At 39.4% G+C, this 20,284-nt stretch overlaps 2 protein-coding genes across 2 annotated transcripts in view; one reads left to right on the forward strand and one right to left on the reverse strand.

Annotated features, from left to right (window-relative positions):
• Window positions 1-10,873, forward strand: part of LOC128371248 (pro-neuregulin-2, membrane-bound isoform-like) — a 69,552-nt gene extending 58,679 nt beyond the window's left edge. The window contains exons 6-11 of the mRNA XM_053331516.1: window positions 4,212-4,235; window positions 5,955-6,057; window positions 6,390-6,513; window positions 6,653-6,780; window positions 7,025-7,246; window positions 9,674-10,873. Coding sequence (XP_053187491.1) covers window positions 4,212-4,235; window positions 5,955-6,057; window positions 6,390-6,513; window positions 6,653-6,780; window positions 7,025-7,246; window positions 9,674-10,328 — 1,256 coding nt within the window. The 3' untranslated portion in view covers window positions 10,329-10,873. The remainder of the gene's footprint in view (window positions 1-4,211; window positions 4,236-5,954; window positions 6,058-6,389; window positions 6,514-6,652; window positions 6,781-7,024; window positions 7,247-9,673) is intronic.
• Window positions 10,874-14,628: 3,755 nt separating this feature from the next.
• Window positions 14,629-19,695, reverse strand: slc22a6l (solute carrier family 22 member 6, like). The gene is made up of 11 exons (XM_053331699.1): window positions 19,301-19,695; window positions 18,657-19,201; window positions 18,443-18,546; window positions 18,117-18,271; window positions 17,831-17,999; window positions 17,604-17,727; window positions 17,405-17,520; window positions 17,077-17,291; window positions 16,866-16,974; window positions 15,328-15,531; window positions 14,629-15,156 (listed from the first exon to the last, which is right to left on the reverse strand). Exons 2-11 carry the CDS (start codon window positions 19,059-19,061, stop codon window positions 15,069-15,071), a joined length of 1,689 nt encoding a protein of 562 aa, XP_053187674.1. The 5' UTR covers window positions 19,062-19,201; window positions 19,301-19,695; the 3' UTR covers window positions 14,629-15,068.
• Window positions 19,696-20,284: the final 589 nt, after the last annotated feature.

Raw genomic sequence — 20,284 nt, forward strand, 5'->3', positions numbered from 1 at the left:
TATGCATTTTATCAGCTTCAAATACAAACATGAATGATCCTATTAGAGCTGATCCATAGATGAAGCCAGGCCTGACCAATTAGCATTAACTAATAGGCATGATGAACGATTGAATCTTTTAAAATGACAAAGAAATGATTGTTGAGAGTCATCGGTTACAAGGATCTGGTCAGCAGGAGCCCAAAATGTAGTTTATCTCATTTGTATATTACTGTGAAAGTGTGACCCTTTAATAGAAGTGCATCCTTTAATATGTAACTCATAACAGGGGCGGACTTTGCCATTAGGCAAGGTAGGCAACTGCCTGGGGCCCCCAACTTAAAGGGCCCCAAACAACTATAGATTTATCATGATGTTAAGATATTAAAAATATCAAATTATGTTACTATTCTAACTGAGTGTTCCCTGAAATAACTTACAAAAGCCCCCCATAGCACATAAACAATATGAGATACTTCTACTTCAGAGGAAAACATTGCACTACCACATTTACCTGATAGATAATGTTCCTGGTTACGTTACAGGTCCGGACTTTACTCACAAAATATAACAAATAAAATATGATGCGTTATTACTGATTCAACTCTCCAGTATTACATGAGTATTAAAAAACATACCCTGAACAGATGTTAAGTACAGTAAGTACAGTTAAGTAAGTACACTTGCTAATAATACTACTTGTCACTTTTGAGTATAAATATGACATTTAACAGTAATTGTATAGTGCTGTATGAATAGTCTCTACTTAAGAAAACAGTTTTGAGTACTTCTGGTACCAATACCATTTACATACATTCCCAGTATGAGAAAAGGTGAAAATCAAGAAAGACAGAGTTTGCCTGCAGCCCCCAAATCACTAAATCCGCCCCTGCTCATACGTGAGCCAACATGACATAACATGAAAATACCAGTTGTAACATGTGGAAATCAAAGCTAATTTGGTTATGAAATAATTAGGGATTTAACAATCATTTACTGCAAATATTTAAGTGTTCGTGTTTGTTGTGTTACAGTTGCTTCGACTGGAACATACATGCACACACAGGCTAGACAACATTTCACTTGCCAAGTGGTTAGAGGCACTTTTTTCTAGTTTCACATATATCACTAACTTGCTTATGACCTAAATTACGGCCAGACTCTAGTAAACACCAAAGTCCACATTCAGCAAATTAAATTTCTTGCTAACACACATTGCTATAGAAGTAGTAACAAAATGGTGCTCTCACTGCTAACTGCTCTCTCAGATGTCCTCAGCACAGAGTTCACACGCTATACTAGAGTGCCGTGTCAAACAACTTCGCTAGCCTGGGGAAAGAGAAGTCAACTCTGCATCACTCCACATGGCAACATCAGCAAACACATCCATCAACTACAGATCTATACAAAGATTAGAAGAAGGTTTATAGAGAACTACAGCCTGATAGATCTTGCCCCTAACGTTTTTGCTTTGAAAACTATCCACGTGGTTTGGAATTGTGCCTCTTTATGAACTTGTTACTGCAGTCTTCATTGTTTACACTTCAATATTTCCTGTTGTTGGATTACTATATTGATAGTTGTGAGTGACATGGCATTACTGAAAAACAAACAACTGAGATTTAATTTACTGTAGCTTTGTTCTCTATGGAAAAGAACATGCACAAGATTTGAAACACTGTATAATAATCAAAGACTAGAATTAAATATAAAGCCTCAGTATTTTAGTTAAGATTATTATAAGAGATCTACCACTATCTTACTGCGTATTTGTCAGTGTCATGTCTTTGCAAGCCCATGTGGTCTCAATTCAGTGTAACATCCCAGTTAGAATGATGCTGCCACACAGAGTCTCATCCCTATAGCCTGACATGCAGAGCTGTTTATTGTATATTGGCTCGGAGTACCATGCAAAAACCGCTGTCTTAACTACAAGTAATTTCATATCACGTTAAGTCGTAATGTACTGTGCTGAAATTACTTGTTTTTTGGCAGAGTGGAAGGTGGTGTGTGGGAGCTCTTTTTCCTTCACTCATGGCTCTTTCTGCATTCTGTTTAACTTGAGTGCAGCTGTGTGACTGCATCAACGACAGCATTTATTTCTAGTTCTCCTGCAGCCACATGAACACAGAGCTTAGATCATTTGGTCTAGAAAAGAATGGCCTAACAGTCTGCAGACATAAAGGGACTGTATGTAAGAATTATGCAGCAATTTACATGTATTAGTTGTTTGTTTTTTTGTGTGAACACGTAACATTAGTTAAAAGATTAGACCTTTCCCTGTAGTTGCTAGGAATTTTTATGTGAAGGACTCGGCCTGTCTTTTCTGCAAAAATCCAACAGATGTGATGTTTTTGCGCACTTCCAGGTGCCTTGCCTCTTTACCGCTAATGTACTGGCACCCACCACAACAAAAACTTTGCTAACTTGTCTGACTAAAAACACCTGGAAGATATTAGCTCCCCAGCTCTGTTACCCACCAGGTTGGCTAGCCACCTAATCATGGCAGCTATCGCTCTGTTTCTGGCTACAGAAACTTTGTTTTTTGGGTGGTTGAGACAGCTTGCTGCCTCTGTTGACCGCAGCACTCATAATGGAACAGGTGGGTTTGGTTTAAAAAACCCTGACCCACAAATCTCTACCACAGTAGCCACAACGCAGCAGGAGCCTCTTTGTGTTTGCTCTGTGTGTGTCTTTGGACACTGCAACACAATGTCAGAGATCTTTTACGTTATTCCAAGAAGTCTCACACTCCTGTTTGCTGATGCCTCTGTGCGCTGATGGAGTATGGGCATGAGCGCAAGCAAAAGGATACTGGCTGCAGTTCACCTAGCAACCACCAGTGTCACTAATGAGAAGGACCTTCTGATTCTTACACATAGAACCTTTAAAGAAAAAAGAGAGACAAGATACATTCGTACATGATGACATGCACACATAAAGAAAAACCTCTCTTTATGGCATCATCTTTAAACATAATCAAAGGGCGTGATTTCAAATTGAAAAGTTTAAGCCACAATTCCATCCAAGAGTCAAACGTAATAAAATGTTTCTGCACATGGTCATTAAGCTGTCATTGTTTCAAAAATCCAGATCCACTGTAGAAATCAGCTCCATGAAACATTTACACATGAAGTGAGCTGTAAAGTGAGCTGTACGACAACATTTGTATTTTTGGAAAGCTACACAACACTTTTAACAGCCTCTCATATATTTCACATTATCTACTCTCAATTAAGGAGAATAAATCAAATTTCCTTCCAACGAGCGCACAGTAAACATGCACACACAGGCACATGTGCATACACACACATCCTTTGCACACTTAAAGACCCGCTTCCTGGAGGGGCGCCTCCCATCCCCAGGAGATACCAGAGAGAGAGAAGGAGGATGGCTTCTGCTCCTCATCCATAAGGGCTTGGCTTAACAAGAGCATGTTGTCGTAAGAACAGCTGGGACTTGCTTCAACCCAAGTAAAGCAACTGAGCTGCCAGAGATATGAACTCAGCTGGTTGGTGCAACCTCCCTGGGCCTCACTCTGCCATATAATATAAGGTCCGACCATAATTCTTCTTAATCAGGGCGATTATTTTCCGATACTGTACAGATACACTCCTTTTAACTTGCCTGTTCATGTGATGGGTGTGTTCAGGAACTGACAGTGTAGCGTTTTTAGGAAGCAGAAAACTGAAAGCACAGGTATTCTCACGCATATTTTCTCTCTCACAGTATATGAGAGTGACTGCGCTTAACATATCCTATTCCCATTAGGGGATTACGTTTGATTATCTAATCAAATAGCACCTTCTGCAAAGCTCTATCAGGAGTTGCTCGTTAAACAAGATCTGACGTGCTTCTTAATGAAGCAACAATACCATTGGACTGTGTTGAAACATACGCTCGATATAAATGTTTGGGTAGAGTGAAGAAGTTATGAAACAGAAAATTAAACTTAATATGGTAGCTGTGTGTCATGCAGTTTTGTGTTGTGACGTTTGAAGTGTGTGTTGCATGCTGCAAGTACGTTGTGGTGTCTTGTCTCGGAGGTTACTGACCACATTGTTCTGACAATAACTGACTCATTTCAAGTGTTTGTTGTCACACTTGCTGAAATGCCTATATTTGTTTGCTCCACTGTATGTTAGAAGGTGCCTCTCTCTTAATCTGGTCTTTATTTCTTGTTTTTTTCTTGTTTTTTTTTCCTTCCAACTCTCAACCCTCTGCAATGGCAGAGCATCTTGGGATTGAATTTATGGGTATGGAACAATACATTTTGATTCCTCGCATAGCTACTAAGTAGATGTCCTTCATTTTGACATGCTCCTGTCCAGCCTGTGGTGTGAACTGTGAATCATATTGTCCCTCGATTAACCAACCCATCTCCTACCATATCATACCTTAACTCATTAGAATTTTTTTAAAAACCTAGTCAGTGCAACTTATTCTCCATCAAACATCATTAACATGGATGTCATCACCTGCACCTCTCACACTTGTGCAATGGAAAAGTAGATCTAATAACTATCTCGTGGTATTTTTCCATCTCTGACTGATTTTTTGATCATCATTTCATCTGTAACAAGCATGATATATCATGTTTGTAACTACCAATTTCCTTTTCCTCAGATCTCAACTCTATCTATCCAACCCCTTTAGCCTCATGCCTTTAGTGTCTGCCTTCCCTTTTGCTATGCCATCCTTTTCTTTGTATTTATGTGTGATCTTGTCCATGTTTCTTGCATCACCCCGCCGTTAGTATACCTGAAATGCAATTGTGAATATAAGAAAATAATATCTGTGTTACCAGTTTGAATTATCCTTAAAGGAGTAGATGCTGTGATGTGAGCATGCAATGCTATATTTAGATCCTACAGTCATATTTTTTTCTTCGATCTGCCGCTATTTTCATCCTCCTTCTTTGTTAGCTCTTGTTTTCTGCTACCTTTTCCAGAGAAGTGCTTTAGTGGTTGAGAGCGTAAAATGAATGTTTTCTCAGAAGTTATGCTATCATTTAAGTGCGTTTATCTACCATGAGGACATTGTGTTAGTACTTGATAGTGACACCAGAGTAATTTTTATGTTGTAAACTCATTATCAGTACATATCAAGCACTATTGCTGAAATATAACCCAGTTTGCTGCTATAAATAAACTGACTACAATAATTTATTTATGGTGTCAGAAACTTGACACAAATTGGCACGCTGGCGTAAAATGGCTTCTGGTGACTGAAAGGAGGAAACCTCAGATGGAAGGAGTTGTACAAAACCAATTACATCATTTACCAGAGACAATACTACTGTATCTCTTGGCTCCATCATTTTCCTTAGGGGAAACAGAGTCTTCCTCAACCTCAAACCAGCACTTCTCTGGAAAAGCAAAAAGCATCAGCCTAGATTTCCCCAGTTTCATATTTCATGATATTTCATTTCATTTCATATTTAGTTGTTGTTAAAATTCTGCACTGTAAGATTTCAACATTGTGCTTACTGAATGCCTGAGCAGATGAAGACTTCTATTAATTAATTAAATTACTGATAATGCAAGCATCATGATGAGCTTAATAAAACTGACTAATGCAAATTAAATTTTAGCTTATGAGTCTTCATTATTATTGTATCATATATTATTTGAAATTATATAGATTTTTCATATAAGTAATAAAGTTACTTGATGCATCATTGTAACTATTGCTGATCATCTACCTACGCCATCTAACCGCAGCACAGGGAGCAACAGTATCTGTTGTATTTGTGAGAAGGAGAGATTTGACTGTAAAGTGAATTGTCAAAAAAGGGATGAAGCGTCATACTGCTCAGCATCTAGTAAAAAAAATTTAAAAATGTAGATGTACAGTGAAAAAGTGGGAAACTGCACCTTCAAGAGACTAATTTTTTTTTCTCCTTTTATTTCTCTCACTGTGTGCATGTGGTGTGTGTGGGTGCGTCTGCGTATTTGTGGGTGTGATCTTGACAGAGGCAGAGGAACTCTACCAGAAAAGAGTCCTGACAATCACGGGTATTTGTGTGGCTCTGTTGGTGGTGGGCATCGTGTGTGTGGTTGCCTACTGTAAAACCAAGTAAGTCCTGCTGATAAATGGATCAGCTCCTGATTTTTAAACAAATAGCCTTTCCTTTTACATTTCTGTTACTGCCAGCATTTTATTTAAACAGTTCACTGCATACTCCAGCTGCTGGCTTACTGTTTGTAGTGTTTGTAATATAAAACATTGGTGGAAAATAGAATATTGTGTTTACTGCCTCAAACTGTTGTCTTTTTATATTGTTAGACATGTTTGCATGTTAAATTCTTCACAGTTGTTAATGATTATAGGAAAAACACATTGATTAAAAAATTACCATTACTTCATCATAACCAAAAAAGAGAAAGTGACCAAGATTTGCTCAACAGGAAACAAAGAAATAGGATGCACAATCATCTGCGACAAAACATGTGTCCAGAACACCCCAATCGAAACTTACCTAACGGACCCGATCACCCAGGACCAGGACCAGAGGAGATCCCTATGGTAGATGTGAGTTTCTAAAAGGATCTTTAACATTATTAAAGTTTACACACGCATATGTACAAATGGTTTTCATGCGTGGTTGTATGATCAAAGCTTGTCTTTTTTCCAAATCTCACCACCTGCCAAATCCATTTTTTCAACACAGTACATATCAAAGAATGTCCCTGCAACTGAACGAGTCATACGGCCTGCAACAGAGGGATCGTTCCCTGCCAGCCATGCCTCCTCCAGATCTCACAACTCTTCCACACGAGCCCATTCATCAACTCACAGGTAAGCATGCACAATACATTACACATGTATTCCCATCATACATCATTCAGGATATTAATCATCATCATTTTATATAAACACAGACTCTGACAACAAGCCAAATAGCTAATTTGGTAAATGATCACAACAGATACATTGACTGCCAAGATTCATTTTCAACTTCTTTTTTAAAAAAAGAATCATAGTGGGGCATGCTGGGGTGTGCGCATGTGTGTGTGTGTTGACACCTTTTAAAATTTGTCAGACATGAGGAACGGACATGGAGCCTGGAACGTTCTGACAGTATCCTCTCTGACTCGCCGGGAATGATGTCATCGTCCGTGGGGACCAGTAAATGCAGCAGTCCTGCGTGCATGGAGGCACGGGCCCGGCGCGCTGCACACTGTGGTTATTCTGACCCCCATCGGCCAGGTCTACAATACGGAGACTCCTTTGACTCGCTGGGAGACTCTCCACACAGTGACAGGTGGGGAATAAGGCCTGTGTGGCTTATATGACACTAGGTTTGTCGTGAACATTTTGAGAAGTTTCCTCTCTCTGCTGGTTCTCTCTCAGCCTCGAGAGGCCAGTCAGGGCACTCTGAGAGACTCAGTGGAAAATGACACACAGCAGGCATGATGATGAGATACGCTAAGGTAGGCAAGAGTGAGAAACAGTGCTTATTTCAATGGGAACTACAGCATCTATAACATTACTCCCAAGCCAGTATGTTATTCTGATTAGCCAAAGTGTTCCTTCAAGGAATAGTGTGACATTTTGGGAAATACACTTGCTTGCCATATTGGCCAGAGTCACATAAGAAGATGTGGAAGAAGAGGCAGTTAGCTCTGTCTGTCAAAAGTAGAACTCCAAAGCTATCTATATTTATCCTGCATCTATTTTTGCACCTGGAGGCACAGATATATCAATCTTCTCACGTGACTCTGGGTAGAAAGACAAACAAGCATATTTCCCAAATATTTCTGTCCTTTAACATTAACTAGAGCGTAACAACCCAAGCACACTTTATTCAAATGTGTATGCAGGTCTTCCACATGACTCTCTTTGGTCATACTCAATGTCACTCGTGATCTAAAGCTTCAACAAAACACAGATTTAAGCACATTGCTATTTTTGTAATAGCAAAATCTTTTTTGAAGAAGAATAAGAGGAGGAAGAAGAAGTGAATCATGGACTAGTAAGGTAGAGTTTAAAGTCTGCTTGAAAACAAAGTGAATAAAAACACAGAGTTTAGAGGACAACATGATATTCAAATCTCAAAATGTCAACGCGAGCTAAGGTGACCACAAAGCAGGCACCTTTCACTGGTTTGTCATAGAAAACATTTGTTTTTACAAGTACAAAGCCCCAATATCCTCTGTTTAAATGTGACAAGTGTGCACAGGAGCAGTACCATCTTTCCTCTTCACCGACAAAAAGAAATATGCCCCCAACTTGGGTCATAAGAACCTGAAAAAGAAATATGCAGTTCTGTGTGTAAAAATAAAAAGCAAAAATCAAATAAAAAGCAAAAATCAAATGAAAAGTCAACACTAACCGGAAAAGATGTATCAACTATGTCTGCATACAGTAGGTATGTGTGCATGAATAAGGCTTTGGCCATTGAATTGTTATGCGTAGCCAGATTGCATAACCAACATCCCCACAGAGTCATCCCAGGCAACAAGCACCTCTTCCATCAAGGCGACAGCCTCTGCATCAGCTGAATCAGCAGTGTTGTGGGAATATCTCAGGCTTGTGTCTCACACGGCTTGGTGTAGTTTCCTAAAGGCAATAAACAGACACACCAAAGACTCTGAACCACAATGATTCACCATCCGTGACATATCAAGTCTTTCAAGTTGCCTTCAAAATGTGTTGACATGAATGTTTAGTTGGTCTATGATTATGGTATTATGAATATAGAAAAACATATGTGTAGCATCTATGAGGATACTCATACTGTAGATTTTCCATGTTTTTAAGTTGCAAATTTGGGCAAATCTGATTTAAGTTAAGGTGAACAATGGATGGAAAAATGACAACCATGGGAATTGAGTGTGAGGCTAACACACTGCAAAAGATTAGATTAAATCCAGACTTAAAATAAAGTAGAACACATGGTTTGCTGGGCGATCTTGTTGGGCAGGTTGGTCCAGAGCCTAGGGTAGCAGAGGAAGACAATTTAGTCTGACAGAAAGCCAAAACAGCTGCCTCTGCCTGAGAACTTCAGTTTCACTTTGGCTTAAAATGCTTGAGAAGCTCAGATATGGCCAAATTGTATTCCAAGAAGTGATGCAAATGTTATCAACAAAAATCAAAACTCAGCAAGGTTTAGATAAACTATAATTCAGTTTGTCTGTTGTAAACAGACTGAATAGTGAATAACAGTGCCACAGTTGTAACATGCTTGTTTAGATTTGAGTTGGAGTTTATTCATATTAGTTGGAGGAATGTGAGAGCAGCAACATAAATGAGCATAATCGTTTCACTATCACCTCTGTGGTAAGATATTAACTTTTGCCACTTATGATGTAAACCTCCCATTAAAGAAACTTTGGTTCTGCATGCAGGAAGACAACCTGTCTTGAATAGTACTAGGGTACCAAATAAAGTATACTAACATGAAATGGCCAACTATATTAGATTCAATTCAGTACAGATCATTACTGTGATTGAAAGTACTGTATGTTATGTTAACCTTACAGCAATTGTGCTCAAGAGACATTCTAAACTAAATGAAAAACAATTTTTCTCTATATTTGATATTTAAGTGTCTGTAATTTGGTGCAATATTAATTCAGTTAACAGAATGTCTATGAAACTTTCAAACTGCTTTTGGTGCGATCTTCTCTCACTTTTGTTCTTTGCTCTTCTCTACTTAATTATTTCCTCCCTTCTGTATTTACAACAGATACGTGTCAGCCCTGACGACACCAGCCCGCCTCTCGCCAGTGGATTTCCATTATTCATTGCCCCCGCAGGTGCCTACCTTCCAGATCACATCCCCCAATGCCAGCCATGCCATGTCTCTCCCTCCTGCTGTCCACAACCCCTACCCTTTGGGGGATGACCAGCCTCTGCTACGTCGCTACCAGGTGCCCCTACACGATGCCCAGTGCCAGGAGCCCTACCGGCAGCAGCGTCGTACCTATCTAAATGACAGCAGGGGCAGCCTGCCTTCCAGCCCCTACCGGCTAGCTGAGGATGAAGACTATGAGACCACCCAGGAGTATCTCTCCTCTCGGGAGCAACCAAAGAGAAGTGGGTCCAGTGGAACTGGTAGCCGGCGTTGGCGGAGATCCAGACTGAATGGCCACGTGGCCCCACGTGGATATGAGGCATCTCGGGACTATGGGTCTCGAAGCTGCCTAACAGATAGTGAGTCAGAGGAGGACGGTGAGAGCACGCCCTTCCTCAGTATGCAGAACATGAATGCTGAGCCCTCCACCATCTACAGGCCGGTGGACAGTCGGACTTCTCACTCATCAGGGCGGCACAGTGGGCATGGGAACATGCATACAAGACTTACACACTCACGCTCCAAACCGGACAATACACCCCATTAAAGAGTGAAAATGAACCAACAAAAATCAATATAGTATAGACCTGCATCTATAAGAAATATTTTTATTTTATATAACTGACAGATATTCTAAACAAATGAAATATTTATTTTCATTTTAGCAAAAGTTGTCTACTAGTTAACAGCAAAGACTTTTTTATAGGGAAAACTCTATTTATATGTACATTTTGATTTACAGCATAAAAAGATGTGCCAGTTTTTTCACAACGTAAAAAATAGAGTAATATTGTGGTGCCTTTTGCTGTATGCCGATGCCAGAGGGCCAGTGGAGGTTTTTGTAGCCTTTCTTATATGGACGCCTCATTTTTTATACACATTTATGTTCTTTTTTCCTCTCTGGTTTCCTGTTTTACTTTCTTTCCAAGTTGCATTCTTTGAGGAGTCTAGCCCCACTGGAAGATAACCCCTTCCATATCACGCAATATAAACCACTCCAACATAAAGTGTATGTTTACATTAATATAATTCGCCTGTAGGGTTTATGATTTGGGATCTAATAGAACGCCTGATAAATACAATGTAGATCCTCTTTGCCCTCTGACTAATGTCTACCGAGAGAGAAAGAGAGAAAGAGACAGTGAGAGAATGTGTGTGTGTGTGTGTGTGTGTGTGTGTGTGTGTGTGTGTGTGTGTGTGTGTGTGTGTGTGTGTGTGTGTGTGTGTGTGCGCGTGCGTGCGTGCGTGTGTGTGTGTGTGTGTGTGCGCGTGCGTGTGTGTATTTGTGTGTGTGCACGCATGTCAGTTTGCTTGCATGTATTTGTGATTGCTAGATGAATTTCATTGTTTGTTGTGGTAACATCAAACATGTGGGTCTACTGGCATCTCAGCAGAGCTGACAAAAGAGCGTATCAGAAGTTCACAGAATAGTGCTTTATCAGAACAGTGGCCCCGTCCCTCTCCCTCCCCAGTATAAGTGGACAGGTGAAGCTGCTGTAGAGTTGTATGTTATGCAGGTCATTGCTTGATGTGTTTACAGCTATTCTGCCCCCTCCCAGCCTGCCCCAGTTAAGTCCCCCTTTATTTCTCAGCAGGCTTTCCTCATGTCAGTCAGTTATGAGGCCAACAAACACCAAGCGCTTGGCACAGGGTGACCCCCGCCATCGAAGGTGGGGGCAAAACAAGACGATTGCATCTGTTTTCACTCAACTCCACCCCTAATGCCATGCCTCATCATCCTTCTGTGTCCATTCTGTTTTTTGTGGCTGGTGTTAAAAGGCCACACAGTGTCTCAGGATTTCCACATGCGCCGCACACCCCCCCACCCCCCCGCACTCCCCCTGCCCTCCCCACCCCTTCACCTTAAACCCTCTTCCTCAACTTCAGGTCTACCTAAGACTGAAGTTCTCAGATGTTGAGGACCTTGATGTTAACATACAGTCTACCAGTTCCCTGAACACTCCCAAACAGAGAGAAGGAAATCCAAGTGGAAGCAGCTCAGTAGAGAACAGTGCAGAACGTGCTAGACAATATAAGTGAAATAGCTGTGAAACTTTGGAGGATCATACAATGCAAAAATATGCAAACTTTCTATTTTGCTGTTTGATTACATCATTTTCTAAGAGGTGACTGTAGTGTGTTGTGTGTGAAAAAAAATGTGATGCCTATAGTGTAGAATGAAATAACATGATATAAATGCATATTTACATGAGTTATTTTTTAAAGCCATTATGCAGCCATCTATCAAGTTGTCAGCCTTTCTTGTTCACATGTCCATTGAATGACTGTCCATTTTATCACTTGGTTTAGAGCGCTCCACTTTACATGCACACTTCCAGTAATGTCAAATATCATCCAAATAGTGTTTCTTCCAATAGTACTGTGTACCGCTTTGTCTTGTTGACAGATCTATTAATTTCAAATTTAGTCGATAATAATTTTAAAAGTAAATGAAATCATTTAAGACCTCTGTTCTCCACTGAAGGAAAAGTAAATATTTAAAAAGATAATTTAAGAAATGTCAATCCCATTACAAGTGACTCAGTGAGAGAGGACAGCTGATGATGTTTCATCATTGTTGGTATGTTTCTACTCCTCATTAAAACATTTTTTTTTTAAAAAGCTGAATGCTGAATTATCAGATCATTATTGTTTTTTTTTTTGTTTTTTTTAAACTCTTTAAAAGATTGATCTGCATTTCTAACTGCTATGGTAAATGCACAGTGGTATTGTTATAGAGAATGGTCTTTGGTCACACCTCACTTGCAGATATTTCATTGAGTTTTTCACCTCTGGGTCTGATTTTGTATGTCTGAAAAATGCAAAAGAAGAAAGTGCTCCTCTAGTTTAAACGTGATACTCCCTTCACTTTGCCAGTCCTCTCACCCAGTCGAGATGCTACCAGGCACGTCCTGCCAGTCTCTTCTGTTTAATTTTATGAACCCACCCCCAAACCCTCAACCCCCCTCCTCCCTCCACTTCCCCCATCCCCCACCCCCACCTAACCCCCACCCTCGCTTGAAATGTTTGAACACCTCTCCTCTGCATGTCCTTGTGGTCAAGGTTAGATGGGTGCATGGTAAAAAAGCAGCAGACAATTCTTTTCCAGTCAGTGAAAGTGTATTTCATTTAACATTCAGCAATAAAAAAAAACGTTTCCCCATGTCATTCCTGAAATATGCTAGAAAAAAAGAAAAAAATGCGAGATTGTCATAGATTGTAAAATAAAAATGAAAACTGAAACCACCTGTTCATATGAGAAAATAAATCTTTATTCATATCATTTTACGATGTAGTTATTTCTGTTGAACAGCTTTGATCTGTGTTTTTGATCTATCCGTCATCTTGGCTTACGGTTTGACATATCTGGGAAAACGCACACGATACACAGCTTGTCTCAAGAGTACACACACACACACACACACACACACACACACACACACACTTTGTCTAATTTTGAGGTATTTTAATATGATGATTGATGGTTTACAAGTTTTGGATGTGCTTCAGCTCTGAAACCTGTCACTCAAGTGCCAAGTACACACACATAAAAACAAACATGTTAAACTGAGAGACCTGACACAGCAAAGTAATTTGTTCAAACTAATTAGATCAGTGATATTTAAAAATTGGTTTTCCATAAATAAAGGACAATATTTTTTATAATATACAGATATACAGTAATGAAAAAAATGGGATTTCTTAGTTTAGCTGATGCAGTAGCATGGATACACCACTAGATGGTGGCACAACAGCAGGCTTCATAAAGCACACAGCAGAAGAATTCACCCTGTAGGCTGTGGGTAAGTCATGTTCTCTATCATATCCAGTTATAGATATAAAAGAATCATTCTGTTTATGGGCTCAGAACTAATGTATTAATCCAGTTTCATTTTATGCACCTTCAAGAGAGTTGCAGCTTAATGTTATCATATTAAACACTACATTAAAGATTAGGTGTATATTACTTTATAGCATTCACGGTCATTATACCCACCACCAACAGTTTAGACATGTCTTGGCCTGGCATTTCACTGTGGAAGTACAGCTGTCACTGGATAGAGATATTGAATACAGAGCCAAAAATAAGGTGACCAAGTTAAAACACACAAGACAAAATATTAAAATAAACTCTGTTTGTGAAATTATTTTACAAAATCTGACTGTGCTCATGTACACAATGCAGTCTTTCTCGTAGCACTCACTGTGCATACTGTAGAGGGTATTATATCCGATCCCTTTATTCTACTTCACAGTGTTTTGTAGGTGAAAACATCTCTCACCTATTAAATTTTGTCTCGCATTCATTGAACATAAATGGATACCCATGACTCACTCTTTCCATTAAAAGTCCTGCAGACATTAGCTAGACTGTCTGTGAGACACAAAAGTTTAAGTTTAACGTCTAAATGGAAAACCAGAGGTCATCTTGTAAACACAAAGTTAAAAAGTAATGTAAAATTATAACTAGAGTATTACTTAATATATAATATGTGATTGTCTGTTTGCTTTACTGGATAAAAATCATGCAACGTCAGTTAAGCTTATTCATTTATGTATTCATTACTAGATCTTGTCGAGAGGTTCATCAGAGACATAGAGGCAAAGCCAATTCCCTGATTTTAGCAGTTGCGGTTGTATTTCTGTCTCCCATTGGGTGGCGTTGTTTTGCTTTATCTAAATATCACTCACTGATTTCTCATCCTGAACAAGCAGGCTCATCCGACCTGTTTCAGTTCATTTAGCTGACAGTGAATCTGCACATTTAATAACAAGACATGAGAGTTCTACAGACTGTAAAAAAAAAAAAGGCTAAAAAAAAAAAAAGCAGAAATACACAAAAGATATAAATGAATAGGTGGCAATTTTAATGAAAATACAAAACATTCTTGTTTAAAAATACAGGTTTGAATATAAAGTAATAAGAAGTTTTAAAAAAAAAATAGCAATGAAGCATAGCACACTCTTTAATGTGTGGAAGGTTTATAATGTATATAGAAATTCATGTTTAACAGATATATTAAATATAATACATAATTGGTGCAAAGTTAGACTAAAGTCCTCAAAGCTACTGTAAAACAAAATAAATTTGATTGTTTGCAGCTATTCATTACAATGTATTGACCTGTCCAAAAATAATATTGCAAATCCATTTGTCCAGTAGTTGTGCAACATAATAAACTCTTTATGGGAATTAACCGATAAACAGGCTGGAGAAAAAAAGCAGTACCCACTCTATTTCCATTAACATGTCAGCAAAAGCATCAAGAGTACAATACAGATGCCCTCAGGCTGCCTGCTTCAGGAGATTCGCCTGGGTGTCTTGCAAGATTATTGCTTCCTTTGGTGGAGTTTTGGAGCGTCTCCCAGATCCCCTTTGTTAAAGATACAAAAATGGAAATATGGATGCATCAGTTTTTCTCTTTCTTGAACTGCTTTAAACCATAGTGATGGACTCTTTCCAAAGGTTTATTTCCTTTTGCTAAAATTAATGCTGGGACAAGATATAAAAAGCAGATTTATACAAGGAACAAACTCAATCTTACCTGTCCTCCACATCTTGTATTGTGTCAGGAAGGGGTGAACCAAGTGTTTCTGGGAGAAATATTGCAGCCACCCCACTAAGGATCGGAGCTCCTCCATAAATTAAACCAGGCAGCCAAGGCATGTATTCACCTACGAGAAGCACCATAGGGGCCACCATGGCTCCTATACGAGCCATCATGGATACCCAACCCATGCCGTTTTGACTGAGGGAGAGAAAGCACAACTATTTCATTTTACAAGCACCCATAAATACACTCATCCTTCAATGCATTTTGTTATTATACATTTGAAAATTAATCGCAAAATTCAAACCACAAATAAATTTAAACACTTCTCTTTAATTAGTTAAAACATGTTCAAGGTGCAGATATTAGGTGTGACATATAAGGGTTGAAAATGAATTGAATTAAACAGAAAATTGCAACATTGTTTGTAACCCTAAATAGAAAATTCATCCCAACCATACAGCTTCAATTCAAAAGCACACATTGTGGGTCAGAGGGTTTAAAATGACTGTTTAACTAAACATTTAAATGGGTCAGATGTTTGAATGCTGTTTGTTTGTTGATGTCCTGTTCAAAAAAGGCTGTACTTTAGGAACTTTGGAGCAAACAGTGTCTGCAGTTTCTTGGGGTGATAAACAACAAAACTGCAGTCATCAGCACTTTTGTGCTCCTTATTGGATGCATATTTGGAAGAATTGCAGCTGTTTTGAAGGCAAAGGGAATCCTATTGTTACAACTACTGTGTAAAGATGTGTTCATTGAGTTCAGTGTGTATGATCCTTCACTGTTTAGACCTTATGTCATCTTTAGATGTCTGGATGACAGATTCCAGTCGTGGACCTACTAGCTTCAATGTTGATTTTCTCTCTCCTATCCTTCCTCTCTGTCCTCTCTACCCCAACTGGTCGAGGCAGATGGCCGCCCACTCTAAGTCTGGTTTTGCCTGAGGTTTCTTGAGGGAGTTTTTTCTTGCCACTGTCGCCAAGTGCTTGCTCATGTGGGGGTGTTGGGTCTCTTTAAAATTAAACCTGGGTTTAGAACTTGCTCTATGTGTAAAGTGCCTTGAGATGACTTTGTTGTGAATTGCCGCTACATAAATAAAGATTGATTGATCTTTGTCGAAGGTGGCTGTTTGACACTATAAATCTTTACCTGCCCATTTGCCCTCTCACCTTTATTTGCTCACCTGCCATAGTGCGTCTGTACATTGAACTGCAGACTAACTGCATACACACTTTGCATCGCTTCTCTGCTGTATGTTTTTAAAAAAATTTAAAATCAGCTGTGATTCTGGCTCCAGACCACTGAACCACCAACCGATTTGTTCAGCAGTTCAATCTGATTATCAAGCTAAAATGTAAATCCAGTAGGGAAACTCTAATCTGGTTTATTCATGAATTGTGTTCTGATTTGCTTAAACTGAATGGACTGAGGTACATTACTAAATTAAATATTCAATAGTATCAGAAAATAAACTAAATTCCTGAACAAACAAACTCATTCTTGCATGTTCGTTGCAAATTAAGACTTACCGAATGATGGTCGGGTACAGTTCTCCAGAGTAAAGGTAACAACAGTTAAAGGAGGCAGCAAGGCAACCTTTACCCACCACAGCCAGGCACGTGCGCAAAGTCTGTTTATCTGCACAGGAGAGGAACATCCATCAGATCTCTGTTGTTTCTGCAGTGTAATATTATGGTACCTGTATTGTACTTTGTTTTGCATGCATATATTATAACATACCATAAGGTACCAGCACATTGATCAAAATGGTGACTCCAGCAAGGATGAGAGCACCACATTGTGATGGCCGCCGTCCGATAAAGCTCATGGATACAGTTACGACAACTTTGGCAGGGATATCAACAGCTCCGAAGATCACTTGGATCAAGTAGATATCCACTCCAAACTTTTGAAGATCCATAGAAAGACCATAATAGGCAAAGCTTGTTGATAACCTAAAATAAGTAATTTAGAAAAAGAATGGATGGTGTCATTGCAATTTCAATGTGCTTAAAAGGTGCTTAATAACTGTCACTGAGTTTTTCCATGATAAGAGCAGGATATATACCAGACTGCACTGAGGCAGACCGTCATATTCCTCATTATGGGTGTGCGGAACAAATCCAACACAGAGTAGGAACCCTGTGAACATGACATCTCTTTCTTCATGGACTCCTGCAGCATCTGTGCATAAACGAGTCTTCTCAATTCAGATCATTTTATACAGATAGATGTTGCAGTATGACAAATACATTACATTTCCTTACTTTAATGTCGATTTTTTCTCCCTCTTCATGCCGTCCATTAAATTTTGCCACACTTTTGAGGTTTTTGATGGCTTGTTCAGGCTTGTTACTCAGAGCTAACCATCTTGAAGATTCATGGAACCACCTGTATGAGAGTTTATTTGTTTATGTAGTGCAATATTTATATCTTAATCTTAAATATTAAATGTCAACACTAAAATTTCAATTTTTATTGTATTTCATCTTACCAGGAGTAGAGGAAGAAGACATAGAAGGGCAAAGACACAGTCAAGGTTAACCACCTCCAATCCCGAATGAAGTAGGCTATGACTGCCAGGATCAGCTGTCCCAGTGTGTAACAGTAACCTGTGAGGGTCCCCACACCCGTTCGCACACGAGTGGGGATCCATTCCACAACTTGAAATGAAAGAATCACAGAAAAAGACACAATTAACTTGTCATGTAGTTCTTTTATCTGGCTTTCATTATTTAATCTTTTACACGGAATACTCCCAATTCAGCTGAGTAACTTACTGAGTGAGAAGGTGTTGAGCCCTAGGCCAGACAGAGCCATGCCACAACCGAAGCGGAACACGCAGAAGAGGGGGAAGGAGGATGAGAAAGCAGTACACGTTCCAGCCACTGCCATCAGCAGGTTAGAGATGAGCAGGAGGATGCGTCGACCGTATCTGGGAGCCAGGTTGATTTGCAAAGAGTTAGGTCAGTGAGGTCAGACTGTAGAAAATGATCCAGTTTTGTAGCAGAAACATTTAATACAATTAATAATTACAGATAACTGCCATATTGAGGACAGAACTGTACTATCAATGTGAAATCAGTGAGGATGAGATTACTGTTACCTGTCAGAAAGACCTCCAAAGATAACGGCTCCCACAAGGACACCTCCCATGTAGATGGTTTGTCCCATTTGCTTCAAGGAGCGCATATCACACACCAAGTGCCACTGACAAAAATGCAATACAGTTTAACCCACATGAAATGAAAACATGTATATATCTGCACTGTGACGGAAAAAGTCAGACTGAAAGAAATGTCTGAAAAATGCAGCCCTACATCAGATATAATAGTGGAGCTCATCTCAGTCATGTTATAAGACCACCCATCTGTGCATCCCTGCAGGTCAACGGCAAAACCATCCTCAATGTCTCCCTGCTCTCGTGACATGGAGGTCCCATTCTTATCCAGGAGGTGCCACTGAGGAACGATGTAACGCTGACACCTTTCAGGCTTCCCTTTCTGGTCTAGGGGCACTGTGATCAGCAGCGTTTCCTCCGGGCTCAGCTCGGACTGAGTGAGGTTTGTGTGCGTGCTGCAGTAGTGAGAGGGCACAGCAGCCACAAAGTTCTGCAGCAGGTTGTGACTGGCCATCATGAGTACAGGTATGCAAAGAAGGGTCACATGCAGGATCTGGAAGCGTCCTGTGCTGCCCACTTGCTCTAGGAGGTCACCAAAAGCCATTGTAGTTTTGTACAACCACAACTCTACAAGGTGACTTAATGTTAATGGCGCTTGATCCTGTTGTTATTAGATTCCTTTAAAAATCATCAATGTGCAAAAAAGGAGTATGTTGTTCTAGCTGATGAACATTACATAAGTCTCTGTGGAAATATTGAAGGAGAAACATCAGTTGTGGTAACTAGAATATTTTTGTCTGTTGTATTTTTAGGTTTTAATGACACCAAATTTGACAGACTTACCTGTTGAATTAGTCATCACTCATTTGGCAAAATACAAAATATAATGAGAATGCTGGCTTGCGAAGCATACAATAGCACCTTCATTCAAACAAATAACACAATACCATCAATTCAGATAAAATCCCAGCAAAGTGTTTCTGAGAGGGTCCTTTCAAAAAAGCCGAAAAAATCAAAAAGAAGTAAAAGTCGTCTTGTTGCTACAGCATGTTAAAGAGAGTAATCGGCTCTGAAATTCCAACGGCTTTTCTGAACTTTGGATTATTAGAAGAGCAGTGTAACCTCTTGAGGTATTAGCAGCTCATTCACTGAACACTGGAGGTAGAATGCTGAGTCCTTGCTGTGCAGAAATAATGTCTGGTTGAAGTGTTTCAGTGCAAGTGAGCTCCAGCATCAAGAGTGGCCACATAACTATGCTCAGCTCTTTTCTCTCTTTACACTGACCCTGCCCTTTATTGGTTACTTAATATGTGTGTGCAATGCATGTGTGTGTTTGTGCAATGGCTGTGTTTGTGTGTGTCTGTGTGTGAATGGTACTGTCAATATATACATGCAAGGTCAACCCAAGTCATTTAAAAAAATGTTCTTTGACAGTTTCTTAAATTTTTTCTGTAATTGTTTTCTTTATAATTTTTTCAAAAAAGCATGGATGCCTTACTGGGTTAAACATGCACCACAAAAGCAGCATTCTGACGAACAGACAGAAAGTGTTGCAAAAGATGCTGATAAATATTAAACTGTTCACTTCAACACCATGGCCTTTTCTCATCATCTTGTCTTAAAAAGCAAATATTTCCAGTAAATAAGTGACCGTGTAACAACAACTCAGTCAGTAGCAGTTTTAGATGTTCTGACAGTCACATTATGCTGTCTGAGAGTTGAAATAAGTAAAAGAACAGGATGCCAGTGCCTTTTCACTCCAATCATTTGTATTTCTATAATCATTTGTATTTCACAGTTGAGGTATGGGGTCAGCAGAGTGCATGT

Source organism: Scomber japonicus, chromosome 13 (genome assembly GCF_027409825.1).
Source record: "Scomber japonicus isolate fScoJap1 chromosome 13, fScoJap1.pri, whole genome shotgun sequence".
In the NCBI taxonomy this organism is placed as follows: Eukaryota; Metazoa; Chordata; class Actinopteri; order Scombriformes; family Scombridae; genus Scomber; species Scomber japonicus.